The sequence below is a fragment of the Theobroma cacao genome, chromosome 2 (assembly GCF_000208745.1).
Source record: "Theobroma cacao cultivar B97-61/B2 chromosome 2, Criollo_cocoa_genome_V2, whole genome shotgun sequence".
NCBI lineage: Eukaryota > Viridiplantae > Streptophyta > Magnoliopsida > Malvales > Malvaceae > Theobroma > Theobroma cacao.
This window is the reverse complement of record NC_030851.1, coordinates 31412768-31432445: the sequence shown is the minus strand read 5'-3', so window position 1 is coordinate 31432445 and position 19678 is coordinate 31412768. Positions and strand designations below refer to the sequence as shown.

Genomic DNA, 19678 nt, shown 5'->3' with positions numbered 1-19678 from the left:
TAATTGATTGTTCAGCCTAGATTGTAACACTATGCTGATGGATATGTACTCTTTTTTTCATGTATAAGATTTTTAATTGCTTAACATGGCAAAAAAAAGGATTAGAGCAACTATAACACTAAGGAAGATTGCTATATACTATTAGCTGGCATTAGAGAATAAGATAGGCACGTTTAAACTGCCGAGTTGGCAGAGTAGTGGGTAGAAATCAAAAGAAACTATGAAGTATATTGATGAAAATCATAGTGTCCAATCAAGCTGCTGCCTTTTGCGATGCTGACCCGTGTCGTAGCCCATTAAATCGACTTTGTTGGTTTTTTAATACTTGGTGGTAGCCTGGAAGGCTCAAATTAACATCAAAAGTGCAATAGGGTTTGTCGATGAGACATTGCCACATGCCAGGGGTCTCAATCAAACACGTAGAAGTCACATGCCAAGGAGTGAGGAATGAATTGGAGATGGGTGCTGCCGCTGGCGCTCAAGGGAAGTACAACGTGAGTTGATCCACCTCCCTTTTTGAGGTCGCTAGCAATGGGACACAGACTGGTCAGTGCAACCCGTTGGCTGCTAGTACCCGGTACGTTTTCCCTCTTGCCTTGCCTTCACTGACTGACGCAAATAAAGAAACAGAGAAAAGAGAGCCTGGGTAGTCTGCACTAAAGCAGGGGGGTGGGGGTCCTCTTCTGCTTTTCTTCTCCATGGTCCTCCTTGCTGCTGCTGTAGGCCCTTTTTTAACATTGGTATTTGCCTAACTCTTGCACACTCCACTATATAATTCTCTATTTCTATATGTATCCTTCCGTGATATGAATATAATTAACTCTTTTTGTAACCCAACCATGAAAGATAACCCTTGTTTCTCAATCTTTGCTTAAAAACCACCGGATATTCTTCCCAAAGACCTACATGCTTTCTATTGCATGGAAATGGTTTTCTAACCATGCATTAGCTTAAAAACTTCGAGTTCTCAGTTGGAATTTTATCTTGTGTTCAAACAACATATGCTGATCCTAAGCTGAGCTGGAAAAATTATCCAGTACGTACATTCAGCGATGTGGATGTTAAGTTACTTAACACTGTAGCTCATGCTCTACGGTGAAAATTGTTTACCAAAATAACTTTTTGTTTTACCTTTCAAGGCCAAAAGTGTCCAACATTTTCAATAATCATATATAGCGAGGGATATAATCTCACATTCCAAAAAAATTGAAAGGAAAACAAAAGTCTTTTAAATAATTACTTTTGTTCAAATAGGTATATTTGTTTCAAAAATTAATTATGTATGTATTAAAACAATTATGTCTATATAAAGATATACATTTTTTATCTATAAATAGGCTTCTCTAGTTCATTAAAAGCGGACCAAAAATAACAATTTGCAATAACTCTCCCCACTTTTTCCTTAAATTGTTTCTATACTATTTTACTGTAGAAAAAATTTACAAAAATTTTATAATCTTGTCATATACTATGAGTATTCAGTAAATTAGTTTCGTCAATACAAAACACAATCAATTACTTAATTTAATTGCCACTTATAACTCTTTTGAATACTTAAATAAATAATCAATAGAGATGAATAGTCACCTCTCCTGTGTTCTAAACAAAAGGACACGTGTTTTTTTTTGTCTTTTTTTTATAATATTGTCCCTGGGCTCAAACTAACTAGCTTTAAAAATTTTTAAATAGGAGCACCAAAGTCCTAAACTAGGATGTTTCTGTAACATGAATGTGCTGGAACCAGAAAGTAGAATAAAATTCAATGTGAATGATATTACATTGAAAAAACAAAAAAAAAAAAGGAAAAATATGGCCTCCAAACCCTTGTAAAATTGACTGTTACCTACCATTGAATTATGGTCATTAACAGGCCCATAATTTGGCCGATGAAGGAAGGGTTAGGGACTTAGGGCGTAGAAGAAAGGATTGTGGGGTCCCTTTGGGGCATGGCCCACCGACTTACCGACTTAATTGGATACGCACATATGCAGGTAGGTACGCGAGAACTCCTGTAACAGGGTACTATGTTTATCACATAAATAAGAGTGGAGAGACGTCATCATAATCAGCAATAACCATTTTTTGTGGACCCGAAGAAAGCGGGTGGGCCTGATTTCTTTGATGGAAGGCAGAAAAGAATCTAATCAGAACCATCATCCGATAGAAATTAAAATGGGTATGAACATGGAAAATCCAATACCCAATTCCAATATATTCCAAAAAAAAATTTTCTTTCGAGAAGAGAGAGCAAAGAGCATCTTGCCTACACTGTGGCCATTCCCCCATGTGCAATCCCCTGTGTAAAGAAATCAAAGGAGAAAAATGGCAAAGGAGGTAAGTGCGATTGTTTGGCATTGAAATGACATTGTTGGGGACATCTTAAGGGTGAAAAATAATGAATAATTTGCAGACATACTATGGTTGGTAGTTAGGGAGAAAATGCAATATGGCGTCACAGTTTTGTTAATCCTTTTGAGGCTTCTCAAACGGGCGTGCTGTATTTACATATATATATATATATATATATATATACTACACTGATTTACTTGTGCTCGTGAACGAAAGAGAGAGGATGTGCATTGTGTATCATGTATGGAGAGGGGTAATTTAGAGGAAAAAAGGGGACGGGGTCACTTTCTGGCTGATTGATCAAATGTCTCTGTCTCTATAGCCCCCACATATCTCAGTCATGTTGTCCTCAACCAAGGGGCTTTAGATGCCTATTCCATCTCTCTATGATTGTGAGTCCCTTTCAGTACCCTGTTGGTTAAAGAAGGTAGCATCATCAAAAGCTAGCCCACACCCAAGTGGTGCAATCATATACCTTTCTCACTTCACTCAAATTAAGCTTTCTGATGATTACCACTAGTTTAATTGGCTGCTAACCTTCCATAATCAGATCAAGCACACATTTGCATGCATGCCTCCGTCAATATTGTCATTAGGATCTACTTTACATTTCCAAGGTTCACTTTACCTCTAATGTTTGTGACAAGAATGTGATCTAAACAAAAGGGTTATATATGTTTAAGAATTGTGATTACAACATGAGATTTAATTTCTCTCTTTTTCTTCTTGTTGTTTGGTGTAGCTACTTTAGTTTGGTGATGTTGATGGATGATGATAGTGAAGTGGATGGTGATAGGGTCCATAGGGAGGGAATGGCCAAACCTTTACAAGCTCTCATTGAGAAGATCTTGTTTTGAACATCTGTATCCACAATAAGGGTAGGTGGACCATCATCTGCATCGTCCAATAGATTGACCACTCAAGTGGGTGATCTTAAAAGTCGATGGATCACTTTCCTTTTTATTATATATCAGCATGAAAGCAGAAAAAAGAAATGGAAATATTTGCTCCCAACTTTGAGGTGAGAATATCAATTGATTGATCAGACGTGCATAAATTGTCCACTAGGTTACATGTCACTCTATCCTAGGGCCTGAATTTAAATGGCAGCTTCCTATTGTGATGGGAGCATGTAGGCTATGCTCCTCCTTGTGGTACAATATTGTATAAGGTGGTCTTTTTCCTACGTTGATGATAAGGAAAAAGTTGGGTGTGGGCAGGAAGTCAAGGGTTACTGAAGTTTTTTCTCGTTTCTTTTTTGAAGGAAAGACTGGTTTTACAGTGATGGAAAGGTTAGAGAAAGTGCCTAAAAAGGACTGTCTTTTTTTCAGTCTCTTCTCTCTTAACTTTTTTTTTTCAAATTTTTTCTTTAGTGTTTTGGGTGGGATACACAAGCTTTTCTAGGTCCTAGATAGTGACCACGATGCTTCACGTGATGTCTTGGAGTTTTTCTCTGTGTTGGAAAGTTAGAATTCCCAGTTGTTTTGATGCATTTGACCAGGTTTAGCTCCCTCTTTAGAAAATTACATCTCTACGTGTTTTCCTCTTTACCCTTCCAACTCACCATCTTCTGGGAGACTTCTCTCTTTCTTTAGAATTTCCTGTCCCACCCATACATCTTTGCTGTAGGGCATCCCTAATCATGTAAAACGTGCTTGTTGGACACTTTGAGTTAACTGTATACAAATGGTGAGGGCTAGCTAGATCCATCAAAAAAACATTTACATTTCATGGCATACAGCTGCTTCAAAATTGTTGTTCCACTAATAGTGGTTGTTACAGATCGATGATCGGAGTTGTACATCTGCTGACCAATCATTAAGTATTAATGAAGTTTAATTTAAGCCATTTTTTTTCACTAGGTGAAAAGACCAGGAAGCTAATGGAGGTAAAGGTTAGGCACTTGAGCACTTGCTTTGGTGGGGGGGAAGTGTGAGCACTCTCATAACCTAAAGCAGTATATATATATATATATAGATAGATAGATAGATAGATATACACAGATATATCAACTTGTCCAATCCTTCTAATACTCAAGCCATTGCATTACTTGCGTTTTTTGGGAAAGGGGAAATGCCCGCATTACTCAGGACAACATGCCATATCCTGTGGGCACATAAGCATGGCATGCATGAAGATGCATGCATACACAAGTGATTGGGAAGAGCTAGCAGGTTTGTTGGGAAATGTGGATTACATTTTACACTGTAATATATTATTATATCAATCAACAAAGGTAGAAAACAAAGTGTTTTGTTTAGATGATAAGATAATTCATCACTTCAAGAAACACTGAAACTTAGATCTTTGGACATCATCGATATCAATATCCAACCCTTTCCAATAAAAACCCAAGGAAGTGAGTTCAACTTTGTATCTCTGTTTCTCAAAAGCAAGAAAAGGAAATCTAGCCCTACCTGTAATCTATTATATAATATACCATCAAACATTCCAAATCAATATCAAATTAAATTAGACTCTCCTTTGCCCTTCTTTGATCCTATACCAACTTCATTTCGTAAACAACAAGGCAAGAATTGTGGGAGGATGGGGATATTTGCCTGCTTCCAAGTATGCATTATTGGATTGTGTTTCATTGTCTGATAATCAATCTTCATCAGGCAAACATCTATACTGTATATATTTTTATATATATAAACACTCTTACAGTCTTTCTTTATTGATTGTTTTGGTTCTTTGTTAGATTTTAAAATACTTTTTTAATACAAATTGGGACATTGGGAAGGATGGGAAGAGCAGAGATTCCACCTCCTTCATGGAAGAAGGGATGGGGCATTTCAACACCTGTTATCTTGACCCAAGGCTCTTGTGCCACTCTTTTCTCCCATACTAGCTTCTTCCCAATTATATTCCACACACACACAAAATGGAAAAAGAAAAGAAAATCATATACTAGTATAAAGTAAGAGAAAGAACCAATATAATATAGCACTAGAACAATCACCCCTCATCAGTAAAATCCAAAGCTAGTTTCACTTGGGAGCCCCGGCATATCGCTTTTGCTGCCATCAAGCCATCAGAGGCTGTCCCCAACTTTGCTGTTTTTACCTTGCAAAGGGACCGTACATTTATGCACTACAAAACTTTAAACAACAACAATAACAGAACCTATTTATAACCCCATCTTTAACACTAATTTGCCCTCGAAGGAGCCAGAGGGCAAAGCCAATAGGAGTATATATCAATATATACAAGTAGATAGCAATGCCTATCGCTATCAAGAAATGAAGGGGTGACAAATGCTAGCTGGTTGATGATAATGTGGTGAATTATAGGCTGATTACAAGGCTAATGATCTCACTTTCTCATAAACAGACGGTCAAAGACAAGAGTATAATTGTCTGTCAAAACTTTCTTGGTGTCAGGAAGGTGAAATGAAAGCACTGAAAGCTCCTTTTAGTCATCATGTAACTGCAGACTAGAGAGAGAAAGAAAGGGAAAGATAGATCCCAAACTAATGAAAATCTTTTCTACCTGAGGATGAAATCTACTACTAGAAAGTACACTGGGTCTCGTGCATCTTTGCATCAATGTCCGTGTATGTCAAGCGTACAAAACTGATTGTGAAGCAGCCGGATGATCAATTACCGTATTACTGCAACTCAACATTTCAAACCCTGATTGGTTTATTTCTAACATCGATTTACCTTAAACCATTTCAGAGGTCTCCATTATCTGAATTTCCTATCAATAGGACCTCTTCTTGAGTGGCAGCTCGAAGGTCCATCTATCAAAATTACAATAATATGTCTCCATCCAATGCTAGTCAAACAGACCACTTATTGGATCTGTCAAGAAATCAATAGAATCATGTGATTTTTGTGCTATAGCACTTCCAAGGGTGGGGTCCTTTGTTTTCAGGCTTACAATCTATACACACTTTCGTGTTATATGAATGTGGCAGATATATGGCATACAATTGACAATTTGTGAAGTCATGCAGGCCTGCAGCAATATAAATATATCATCTCTTCTCACCATGCGTATTCTTATATATGTGCGTTACAAAGTACTGAGAGTAGCAGCAAAATTTGACGTTTCTCTTTTAAAATACCACAATCACAACCGAAAACCGCGTCAATCATAGTCACACTTCTTCCCAGCTCATTCCCTCTTTGCATTCATGAATCTGAAAGCATAAAAGTTACGAATACATGGTAATTAAGAAATACACACAAACCTCACGCAAATCACGAAACTATTTAATCTTGCATTCATATTTGTCGTAGAAAAAGTAATAAAGTGTGATAACATTTGGTTGTTGATATGCCCCATATAGACGGACACTTGGACGTACCAAAATGATGGTGATAAAAATGGAGAGAGAGAGAGAGAGAACTAACCTACATGAACAATTAACATGCTCTGATAAAATTCAACGGAGTAGCAGCTTGACATTGAGAGTGAATAAATAGAGAAGGTGGAAATAAGTTTTCCTGGGACTGAAATGAGTGGTAATACCTTGATGTGTCAGAAAGGCAAGAAAAGAAAATGCACATTGGGGTTGAAGAGAAAGATACGGGTCCTCGGAGAAATGGAGCAAACTCATGATGTAGCCTAAGAATAATAAGGTTTGGTCTGTCTTTGATAGTAGTATTTCATTATTGGGATAAGGGTAGAAAGAGATAGAGAGAGAGAGAGAGAGAGAAGGAAAAGGAAGTACTGGACAGCAGTTTTGAACGGAGGATTGATAAAGAGACCGTTGGGAACCGAGCAGGCCAAAGCGTGGGGCCTCAAAATCATTTTGGTAAAATTTAAAGCATGATTAAATACAATACAGTAACACGGCGAGATAGAGGTATAAATGTGACATTTCCATGTTGGTTTGCTTATATAAAGGAGGTTAAGATGTTGGGGTTTCCCTTCTTTTAAGGAAAGATAACAGTAGAGGGGAGAAGAGAGGGAAAAAGAAGGAAAGAGAGGGTCTGCAAACTGTGAAGAATTGATGGAGGAACATCTCAGCCCGTTAGCTGTTACTCATCTCCTTCAACACACACTAAGAAGCTTGTGCATTCATGAGAACTCTCAGTGGGTTTATGCAGTCTTCTGGAGGATCTTACCTAGAAATTATCCACCACCCAAGTAAGGAAGCATAAAGCCAGCTAAGAAAACACTATAGGCTTCCTTTTCTTTCTCGTTAGTACTTAGTAGTAGGTTTCCTTTTCTTCCAAGAGAAAGGATCTAATATGTCTGACTCATTCCGTAGATAAAGAATAAAAATGTCAAAATCTCTTACTAATTTATAATTTATTATGCCTTTTCGTAATATAATTGTTTTTACTTGATGATAGATGGGATGGTCAAGCAGCTTATGACAGGTCCAGAGGAAACAGGAGGAACTGGTACACTTTTTTTAGTTTTTTTATAGTGATGATATGCCATGCATAGTTGATCCTTATTTTGTTAACACTATCATACTACAAATCGCAGGATATTAGTTTGGGAAGATGGTTTCTGCAACTTTGCTGCTTCAGCAGCTGAAATCAACTCCGGAGACTGTACTGGGTCCTCGGTCTATGGCAGTTGTGAGTTTCAACACTATCAAGGACTGCAACCAGAGCTTTTCTTCAAGATGTCCCACGAAATCTACAACTATGGAGAAGGGTGAGAAATTGATGTGCCTTGACCTTTGATCACTCTGATGTTGAAATTTTTGTGAGTTACTTCAATTAACTGTAGATAACATTTCAAGCAAACTGATTTTTTTTTTTTTACATGGTCAGTTTGATAGGAAAAGTGGCTGCAGATCATAGTCACAAGTGGATATACAAAGAACCAAATGACCAGGAAATCAACTTCTTGTCAGCATGGCATAACTCGGCAGACTCAGTAAGCGTAAATGTTTTCCCATCCATGCTTACACCAGTTGGTCATCTCACGTTCCACCTGTTAGCCGAAAAATATGTCTCTTTTCTCACTAAATTCTTTCCTGTAGCATCCTAGGACATGGGAGGCACAGTTCCAGGCCGGTATAAAGGTATATAACACCATAAACATTACAAAACTCTGAAGAGTTTGGGTAGATCTACTTACTTGCTTTGACTTGAATATCTTTGCTGCAGACCATAGCCTTGATTGCGGTTAGAGAAGGTGTTGTCCAATTAGGAGCTGTTAACAAGGTCCTCTCTCTCTCTCTCTATGAAGCTCACACACAACTTGCTTTGCTGTAATGTTTCACTGACAGTACCATATATTTTCATTTTTTCTCATTATGCAAAAGGTAATTGAAGACCTGAGTTATGTAGTTCTACTAAGAAAGAAATTCAGCTACATTGAAAGCATTCCCGGAGTACTTTTGCCCCACCCATCATCTTCTGCTTACCCTTTTAAAGTAGATGGGTATGGCACGCCAGAAGCATGGCACTTCCCAGCGACAATTGCACCACCAACTGAATTCTATGACCACTTCAATCAGCCAATGAAGATAACCCCCTCCATGAGCAGCCTTGAAGCCCTTCTCTCCAAGCTCCCATCAGTCGTACCACCGCAATCTTCCGGGTACTGCGAATCACAGCCGCTGTCAGAGTCACAGTTCTTATCATCACAAAGGCCTGTAGAATACATTGGGATGGAGAAAGTGGCCAAAGAAGAAATCGATGAAGAGTATAGGCCTGAACAGGATGTGGGTGAAAGTAGCAGCTCCATTTCTGCTTATCGTCGTCAACAGCATTTTCATCATCACCAAGATCTGAACGTAACAAGCGGCAGGCCCAACAGTGGATTTTGATGTATGAGAGATATATCACATATAGCCTAGTCCTACAATTAGATTGTGCAGGGATCAGCGCATTGATTTCTCTAACGTTCAAGTTAGCCAACTTTTTTGCTTTCTGTTTCCTTGGGTGTTTCTACTAAGTTAAGCTTTTAGTTAGCAGCTTTGTTAGATAGACGATGCAGCTGGCTTTAGCCCTAGATTCCTAGTAAGTATATAATATCATTGATCTATAACCTTGCAGCCATTCATATATATGAACCTCCATGTTACATGATTGTTAAGAGGATTTTACTTTACTTCTGCATTGCAACGGCATAGCTTACACATGGACATGTAACGCAGCTTTGACAAGAGAGGTAGGAGTAGGAGACTGTTGGCTATGGAGAATCGCTTACGACACACACTCATATGCACTGCCTTCTGGTAAATCACATATCAAATGAGTGGTAACTAACCAACTTTTAATTAGAAAATGAAGTAAAAGACTTCATTAGTTTCCTAATGACCAGGGCTAACTGTTTGAAAATATCCAGAATGCCCAAGATTCATGTGCTTTATTCATTTGGAGGAAAAGTATAAGGCTCCCCCCCGGATGATTGCATTCATTTTCTTCTTTTCTTTCTTCAACCTTATCTTATAAAGCTTATTATAAAATTTAAGTAATTTTTATTTTTTTATTATATTTAATTAAACTATTATATTTTTGTTTTAAATTAAATAAATTTTTATTTATAATTAATAGTTAACTAACTATTATTTCTCAAAATGTCACTTGTCCTTTGATATCACATTGCGCTAATGTGGTATACTGACATGTCATAATGAATATTAATAACGTGTAAGGTTGATTTGGTATAATAGCATAGTTGTATAACATTTTTACCCTCTATGTCAACATTGACACATAAATGCCATGTCTGTACCATATCAATGCCACATGAATATAAAATGACAAATAAAATTTTAATTAATTACAATTAATAATGTTAATCATAAAAATTTATTTGTTTCAAAAAGTATTAAACGTTTGATTGAATTTAATAGAAGAATAAATATTTATTTGAATTTTTTTTATAGTTTGTAAAATTTTTTCAAATATACATTAAACATAGTAAAACCATACATTCTTGTGTCGTACAAAAATCAAATTTCTTACATTTTAAATAATTTCAAACTTTATTGAAATTTAGAAAAAAAAAAAAGGGTTTTTACTTAATCCTTAGAAAATATTTGAATTCATATTTTAATGCACTTTTTTTGCTTTCAAAGGCCAAAAATAGAAATTTGCAAAAACAGTAGTAAAATAGAAACCGAAGGTATAGTGAGAAAAAAAAAAATTCCTGTTTATGATGATCAGGTGAGATCAGGTTTACAGATATTAAAATCCTGCCATGCTGTAAAATTTAGTATTTCGAACCGTGGAGGAGAGAAAGGAGGGAGATGATAACGCCCCAGTAAGGCAGAGAAGCATATAGGGGATTTTGTCCTTTTTTGTGGTAATAAATATGGCTCGTATCAGATGCCTAAACAGAAGAAACAGGTGTAGAGTTCTCTCAATAAACGACCCAACTTCCAAACTATAAATAAAGATGTAAAGCATAAAACATAACAGGTCTTCTCTAGGCTTACCGAGGAGGGAGGATGCATTAGAATTTGATGTAAGGGCTGGAATTTACATTGCATGCATTTTATCATCCAATGGTTCTTAATTAAATGCATGATTTTCCTTCAAAATGCAGCAGGTGACGGTTATCCTGTTATTCTCTCACAATAAAAAAGGGAGGGAGGGAGGGAGAGAGGCCCAGTTAGCTGCCCACAAAAGTATTTCAACAGTTGACCAAACAATAATTTTATCAAAAATTAAAACCCACTGCGCAGGTGATCCATCAAAAACAATTTGTTATACCATGTTAAATTTAAATAGAAAAAAAAAAAAAAGAATACAAATACAAAAATGGTATTGATCATGGAAACCAATGTCACCATCAATGAGATATCCACCAAATCACATATCAGGGTGCAATAATAGAATCCAACAACACGTCCATCCTAATGAAAAGCTGCAATTTCATCCTTTAAGTGTTGGAGTAGGCCCTCTATGCTCATTGAAGTGAGATCTCCCTTATCCCTTACCCGTACACTCACCTGAAAACATTTCAGGCATACATGACAATTAAGGGAGGGAGACATGACAATTTACTGCTAACCAAGCATAGGTCTAATTAAAGAAAAAAAAAATGAACAGTGAGGAATGAAAAAGAAATTTTCATTCGCAATGCAAAAAGGTACCCAAATCTATTCAATTGCTTCGGATAGACAAACCTGTTTAGTATTCATTTCCTCTTCCCCAACAACCAATATATAGTTGTATTGTGCCAACTGAGCTTCTCGTACCTGCAATGTGAAAAGGTGAAACAAGTGCAAATAATTCAGTCCAAAACGAGATTGATAACGTATGATAGTCATCAATGACACTGTGGCTTCATTCTAAAGCCTAACTTTCTGTAGAAACTGAGAGAGCTTATGACATGACTGCTAAATCATTGAAATTCAATATTATTGAGGATGCCAGTCGTTGCACCTTTTTCTGGATCTTTCTATCAGTCAAATCAACATCTACATAATAACCAGCCCCATGAATCTGCTCCTGAACCTATGAAAATGAAAGAAGAGATAACGTTGGCATCAATGACTGAAGCATAACAAAGTATTCACGAATCAACAACAAACTAAGCCTTCTCCCACTCTGTCGGTCAGCTAAACGGATCCTAATATCCTATTATGACATTGTGCTCTACTTGGCAACCATATCCTTAGTAAGATAAAAAATGCAAGGTCCTGTTTTAAATAGTTTTCACCCACATCTAAGATATACAACTTTGCTCTCAGAATTTTCCTCAAGCAAGTAATCAATTCTCTACTTTGGCAAGTTCATATGAAGACTTCAGAACAACATATATAATGCCTCATGAGTCATGACATAATGAAGTTAAACATCAAAAATAAGAAAATAACAGAAAAACTGATCCTCAAGATTAGATATAAAGACATTTAACTGCTAACAACAAACACATCAAAGCAAGAGACGAAAATTACCATCATGGTCATGATTTGAAATTGTAAAATGAGGGAGATGATGTATTTGCTATGCCAAGCTTACCTTGACAATTTCAAGTACAAGTAGCATGCAACCACGCAAAAAATAAAATTCTGATCCAATACAGGGGAAACCACCATGCCAGAATGCAGAAGAAAATCCATAGAATTTTAAGATATCATATATAATGATTACATGTAGACGCACCAATAACTTTCATAAGGTTGGCAACGAAAAATGAAAAAATGAAGACAAAATAGAGGTCAACAAACAAGCTAAGGAGCATACTGCTAGAGTAGACTACCTCTCTTGCATAATCCTGGGACTTTGCTGACACAGGGCAAACAATAGCTTGGCGTGGACTAAGCCAGAAGGGCCATTTTCCTTTGTAGTGCTCCAACAATATAGCAAACATACGCTCAACAGAACCCAGGATAGCTCTATGTATCATAACAGGTTTCTCCCTCTTGGCTTCATCCTCCGCTGAGTACTCCAACTTGAAGCGATCAGGAAGTTGGAAGTCAAGCTGCAAAAAAGGGCATCAACTAATAAGTGATAATTATCGTAAAACTACAACAAATTAGACAGTGGAGACAAAGAAGAAGATGAAACACAATTGAAAATCACAAACCTGTAATGTTGCACATTGAAATTTCCTATTTAAAGCATCAGATACACTAATATCTATCTTTGGACCATAAAAAGCCCCATCTCCTTCATTTATCTGTACAACATGACTCTCGAGTATAAGCATCTAGACAATAGCCTGGTAAAATGGATGGCAACATAAAATAGTCCTTAAATATAAAACGGAGAATATAAAGCACAACAAATAGATCACAACATGCAAGCCAAACATGCAAGATTTTCTCTTCTCTTAGCAATAGAGAATTCCACTGTTTGTTTAATTAGACAAATCAGTCTACCTCAATAAGAGCACTTCGAATTTTCAACTTACAAAATTTTATTCAAATTGACTTCTCATTTGAGAAAAAAAATTTAAGATCACATTCTTCAAACAGAAAACAATGCAGTGTGAATGAAATACACAAAATCATGAAACCAGCTTTTCTCATAAAAAGATGCCAAATACAAGAGAAGAATACGGAGCAGCACAACAAACACACTTGGTGTACTCTCCATTTTGGCTCAAACATTCCAGCCAAGTAGCTGGTCACAATTTGAAATCCCATTTAATCTTAAGCTTGAACTAATATTTGACTTGAGCAATAACCCATTAAGGCCAAAAAATTGATGAAACTCTATGCATTTTTATGTGCATTTATATTGGTATAGTCATGCCACATTCTTAGGAAAACAAATATAGACTGTACGCTTAATGGTGGTTGTAAGCTGAAGCAAAATTTTCTCATTTGTTATCCACAGCAATTAATTCTGAAACAATCTATGGGGTGAATAACCGTAAATATTGACTATATGAAGGTGTTAAATAGAAAACTGACCTGCCATGGCTTCCCAGACTCATTCAAGGCTTCTGTAAGAGCAGCTTCAGCTCTCTCCCAAGTTGCCAAATCGCCGAGGTATTTCTCTGGCCTCTACAATTCAAATATTTGTAACACACTAAATAAAAAATTTCATCCTAGAATACACCCAAGCATAAGTACAACATAAATAAGTCATCATGAGTCTTCAAGTCCTAATACTACAAAATGAATTGAAGAATATAACTTGATGCATGTAGAAATATTAGGTCTCTATTTGAAAACGATTTTTACCAAAATATATTGAAATACTTAAAATGTTAAAAGAAAAAAATTCATTGAAAATTCAACATACCATAAGTGGTTTTATAAGTATACCATCTCAAGATATACACCAATGATCCACCAAGTCAGATTTCCAGTTCACTAATACTTATTCCAACTTTGATTATTATCTTGAACTGAGATTCCCTGGAAATCTGAAAAAACTAACTCCAATCTCTAAAATTTGGAGTAAATAGAGCTTATCATACCGTAGATAACTTCAGCTCATAAGTAAACCCAAACACAGAGTAAGCATAGTCAATGAACTCCAGGACATCTTTTACTTCTTTCTTTATCTGAAAAAAAGGTAAAACATGCGTTATAAAGGAAATAGGGAGCTAAAATATTTCACAATTCTGTAACTTACAATTTAAAGGCACCTCACCTGAGATTCCCTACAGAAAATGTGGGCATCATCCTGAAACAATATGAAGACTAATGTCACAGAAAGGGGGGAAAAGAACATCCACCATTAACCAAATACAGTTCATGAGGTTGCCAAAGAAGCTTGTTTAACTAGCATGACTAAGCAACCAAAATGTATAAGATCTGAATAAAGACTTCTTCCAACTTAAGTCCAAAAAATAACAAAGAAGTTTCCACACAGCAGTTAATTATGGTAGACCAAAATTGACATTTAATATTTAGCAAAACAAAGGTACAGAGAGTTAGCAAGGAGCATGATCTCAAAAGTTTACACCTAACTTCAGGGTACCTGCTGAAACCTCCTGACACGAGTTAACCCGGTCAGCGCCCCACTAGCCTCGTTACGATGCAAGACACCAAAATCAGCCAGGCGAAGAGGTAGTTCTGCATGAATTAATCAGTATGAGAACATTGCTGTGAAGCCAGAGATGACAAAATGAATCACCTTAATCAGCATTAACTACAGCTGACAACCATATGACTCAAAAAATGCTTTCAAAAAAATTACAATTTAAATAAGCACATTCTTAAGGCTAATGTTTGTTCACATATTAAACAATGATAGACAAAAACAAGGGAAAGCGTGCTTCCGTAGGAAGCAGTACCATCATCTTCTAGCACAGAATTAGGAGATATTTTTAAAGAAACATACAGATGCAACTGACCTCTATAAGAACGAACTCTGTGCTGGAACATTAAGCAGTGGCCTGGGCAATTCATAGGTTTCAGTCCAAACTCTTGTTTTTCAATCTGTGTAAGTAACAGAACATCATTTAAAAGGAACATAACAGGAGATCTAAATACTGAAAATATCCTTTTAACACATCATTTTAGATTCCTAGGAAATGCACATAAAGATTCACTCTACAATTAAAACCACACAAATCAGTTACTTTTTTTCTTCTATAATTACACAAAATCTCACCTCAAACAAAAACATATTCTCCTTATAATTTGCAGCATGACCAGATGTTTCCCAGAGATTCATATTATACATGTTTGGTGACTTAACCTGAAAAAAATTATGCAACTTTATTAACTCATTATTCAGATTATATAGTTTGATATACTGAAAGAAAGAGAGAGAGAAGACTTGTAACCTCTTGATATCCCCTTTTCCAATATTGATTTCGTATAAATTCCATTAGTTTGTTGTATATTCGAGTTCCATGAGGAAGAAAGAACCAACTTCCTGGGCTGAAAGTTACCAAAGATGCCAAAAACCAACATCATAAACATTCTTGACCATGCTTGTGTTGAGCATATTAAGTTATGTCATACCTGAGGGGGTGACAAAAGAAAAGTTCCTGCTTTGTACCCAACAATCTGTGGTCATACTTCTTTGCTTCTTCGAGCTGAAGGATATATTCCTGGGAAAAACATTAACATTCATGAGAACTAAAGATGTTATGTAAGGACAATCAATATACTATGAAACTAGAGAACATCTCCTTTTATTGTAAAAGTACCTAAACTCTATTTTTTGTCTAGGTATGTTAAAGTAAACCTAATACAAGTAATTGACTTCTAAAAGAAATTCTTGCTATGATTCCAGATTTTTTGTATTCTTTGAATCATAATAAAAGAAATATATATATTTCTCTATGCATCATACTCTTATATCATTGCTTCAACAACCACAAATGAAGCAAATTTAAAACCACAAAAATATTGAAAAACTAGCACAAGTACAATAATGAAGCCCATAGCCAGAATCATAACAAAGGAGGAAAAAATCTTTTCACCTTTAAACGTTTCTGATCAGGATAAGATATCCCATAAACTCTTTGTAAACTCTCACGATCTTTGTTTCCCCTCCAGTAAGCTGATGAAGCCTGAAGATTAAAATTTGTGAGTAAACCAGGAAATGGTAGTGAAGATTAATCCATATATCTCCAAAACATAACTTTGATATATCATGTAGTCACCTTCAAACATGCAAATGCCTTCACAAAGGATGTATTGGGAATATGAGGCCCACGACACAGATCAACCAAGGGTCCACATCTGTATACTGTAATAGTTTTGTCTGCAGGCAAATCATTGATGATCTCAACCTGATTATAAAAATATCAATGCAGAAATTAGTACAATGGAAAAACATATGTGTACAAAGGAATCAGTTCAATTAATATGAAAAATTGAAAATAACACCACTCAACTTGCCTTAAAATTATTCTCGGAAAAGATCTCAATGGCTTGTTCCCTTGTCACTTCAATGCGCTCAAAAGGTTGTTTTTCCTGCATCAAGATACCAAAAAAGAAAAGAATCTACCATGAAATAAGAGTTTTACTACTAGCAAAATTCCCAATTAATAGGAGCATGAAAAAAAACATAAACAACCACTGCTCAACATTTATAATATGATTTTAAAACTCCTGACTTTTCCTTGAAACAGGTATGAGCTGACTAGTCCAAAAGTGTTACAATATGCACTAACTCAACATGAAGCTCTGGAACATGGAAAATAAAATTACTGTATAAACACCAAATGAACATGGATACTGGTTTAATGTGACCATAGATAAAACAATCAGAAGCAAGAAGTCGCTCATTTAGGAAGATTAATAATACCGCAACAGCTTTCAATGCCCTAGCTTCAATTTGCTTGAAGTGATCCTCATTCAAGCCCAATTCACCATAAAATGCATCATAATAGAAACCCTGTAACACCACATTACTGTCTTGTAAGAAGGTAAATTAACAACTAATAAATCTTGGTAAACCAACTTAAGGATCAAGATGAAAAGAACTAAAAAACAAATAGTAATTAAAACCACAAAATTATCTTCAAATGCCTGCTTAAGTGAACAATCAAACTGATATGGAACACACAAGCTAATAAGCACAGTATTTTCAATGATCACAATCCATAATGCTTCATCCCGACTAAAGCCAACTATATGAAATATCATTCAATCTCTTCGCCAATTCTCCAAAACTCGCATACAAAGACACAGAAATTCTTTTTTAAAAAAAAAATCATACTAGCGTATCCTACACAACAAAAGTATCAAATGTGTTTACGGAACAAAAAAGTTATCGGATGTGCAAATTTTTATAACTATCATATAATTGTAAGAGACAAAGTTGTGTACAAAGAAGCATTTTTCCAACATAACAAAGACTCAAGCTACTAACGTACCTCCCCTCTTGTGGTACAAGGCCCAATGCATAGTTTGCAACCATATATGCTCTCAAGAGACTGCATAACCAGCAATCCAAATAAGCAAGTTATCCCCCAAAAAAACCAAACAACCAAAGAATGAAATGAAAACAAACAGATAAAAAATTCCCATTTTACCTGACCAAGAATGTGAGCGCTAGAGTGCCAGAAAGTATCACGACCTTCATCGCTATCAAAAGTGAAAATCTTAAGCTCACAGTCACCTTCCAAAGGCCTATTCATATCCCACAAAACCCCATTGACCGAAGAAATCAAGGCATTGGCAGCCAAACTCTTGGAAATTCCCTGGGCAATATCCATAGGGGATGAAACCCATGTCTTCCCTTCCTTAACTGACCCATCAGGCAAAGTGATCTTGATTGGTTCGTGCGGGAGGGACTGAAGATGAGATTGCTGTTGAGACTGGAGGGATTGGAAGATTTTGATGCGCTTCTCGATGACTTGGTTGAGATAGGCTTCGTCTTTGGGATGAGAAGAAGCCATGGTCAAGGCGGAGAATAGGCGGAGAGAGGAGGAGGGTTTAGAGAGGAGGAAGAGAGCTGGCTGAGAAGAAGAGGGAGAAATGGAACGGCGGAGAGTAGAAGAGAGAGTGCATAGCATAGAACACAAAGGGATTTGTTCTTTTCTGAGCGTTTATTAAATTTTTTCAGCTATGGAGGTTTAGGGTTTTATAGTGTATTTTTTTAGGGGTATCAGCTATGTTAAATGAAGGAAATTTTAGTTCCTTCATCCTACAAATTAAATAAACTATATGGAAGAGTTGTTTGACAATCTCATATATAAATTCACAATTGGGTGAAATTTGTAATTACTTGTATGTAAATATTATTTTTAGTTGAAAATCAAATATAATATTTATAAAAATTTTAAATTATTTTAAAAAAATTAAATAAACAATAACTTTTAATTAAATTTTTATATATATATTTTAAATTAAATAAGTTTTTTATTATTAATGATAGATTAATTATTATTACTATTAATTAAATATCATTTATTATTTTATATCATATAAAAATGATGTGACACTATATAGATGATGAAAAATTATACATCATCATGTCATTCTCACCAAGCTATATCATTATCATTGTTATATGTCAATATGTTACGTTAATATTATATAACATAAAATAATAAATAATATTTTTATCAATTATTATAAAAATTTATTTAACTCAAAATAAAATTATAAAATTTGGATTAAACGTGAACAAGCTCTTCTTTTAAAATGACTGAAACGCTTGCTCCTTACTCATTTTCGTTAAGCTTGGGGTAAAAGTTCAGTTAAAAACAATATTGAGTTTCTATGGCGTGGGTACGAAGCAACAGCAGACCAAATTTATTGTGAGTAGTACCTTGGGTGGCACACTTAATCACTAATCCAATTTATTAAGCTAACCAAAAGCTGCCGAAACAGAGCTAAAAATGCTTTAAAAAACATATGGAACTATGTAATGCGCAAAGCAGTTTAGACTTGTTGATTTGCGCCGGCAGATAAACAAGGATACCATAAGCTGCTCTTGAATCTTGATGGCAAATTGGAGCTTTAAAAATGGAAAAGGGCTTTGTCGGGCTTGGCCACTAAGCATATAATTCTACTTCATCTGTTAATTGTTACCTTGGGCTGCAAGGTTGTTCCAGTCCACTAAACACTCGTGCTGTTAAGAAATAGCCAAACGCCCAAATGTTCTTTAAATCTCTGTGAAACCATATGCATGCTTTTGTTTATGAAAATACACTGAGGGACAGCAGGCTGAGCTTGAGTTTGTTTGACATAAAAAATCACTTTCTTAAATGCTCCAATACAAGTTTACAAATAAAAGCAAGAACAAATTGTAAAAATATGATCAACCTCTTAAGTCTATTTTAGAAATAGCTTTTAATATAAACTTAATTGTTTTTATCCAATTTTAGTCATGAGATAATAAAAATGCCCTTAAAACCACTTTAGATAAATTAAGTTCTTGATTTCTCCTTCCCGCCATACAGACAAATTAAATGCCCTCTTAGCTTTCTTTCGCCAGCTCTAATGCAGTTGGCTTGTAAAAAAATCTATGAAGCATGGCATGGCATGTAACAAAATGTTTTTGTACAAGGTGCGTCATAAAATTTG

At 35.7% G+C, this 19678-nt stretch overlaps 2 protein-coding genes across 3 annotated transcripts; one reads left to right on the top strand and one right to left on the bottom strand.

Annotated features, from left to right (window-relative positions):
* On the top strand, positions 7219–9368 carry LOC18609421 (truncated basic helix-loop-helix protein A). 2 transcript variants are annotated; one of them, XM_018114505.1, is made up of 7 exons: positions 7219–7452; positions 7662–7712; positions 7801–7974; positions 8094–8205; positions 8306–8347; positions 8433–8489; positions 8591–9368. In XM_018114505.1, exons 1-7 carry the CDS (start codon positions 7316–7318, stop codon positions 9095–9097), a joined length of 1080 nt encoding a protein of 359 aa, XP_017969994.1. In that variant the 5' UTR covers positions 7219–7315; the 3' UTR covers positions 9098–9368. The 2 variants fall into 2 exon arrangements, with proteins under 2 accessions (XP_017969994.1, XP_007044586.2); XM_007044524.2 differs by having other exon boundaries at positions 7220–7452; positions 8094–8199.
* LOC18609420 (threonine--tRNA ligase, mitochondrial 1) lies at positions 10910–18207 on the bottom strand. Its single transcript, XM_018116410.1, has 19 exons — positions 17680–18207; positions 17521–17580; positions 16950–17039; positions 16541–16615; positions 16303–16431; positions 16120–16209; positions 15656–15744; positions 15475–15571; positions 15300–15386; positions 15040–15124; positions 14664–14758; positions 14334–14366; positions 14158–14244; positions 13646–13738; positions 12814–12906; positions 12487–12708; positions 11667–11738; positions 11408–11479; positions 10910–11230 (listed from the first exon to the last, which is right to left on the bottom strand). Exons 1-19 carry the CDS (start codon positions 18160–18162, stop codon positions 11135–11137), a joined length of 2148 nt encoding a protein of 715 aa, XP_017971899.1. The 5' UTR covers positions 18163–18207; the 3' UTR covers positions 10910–11134.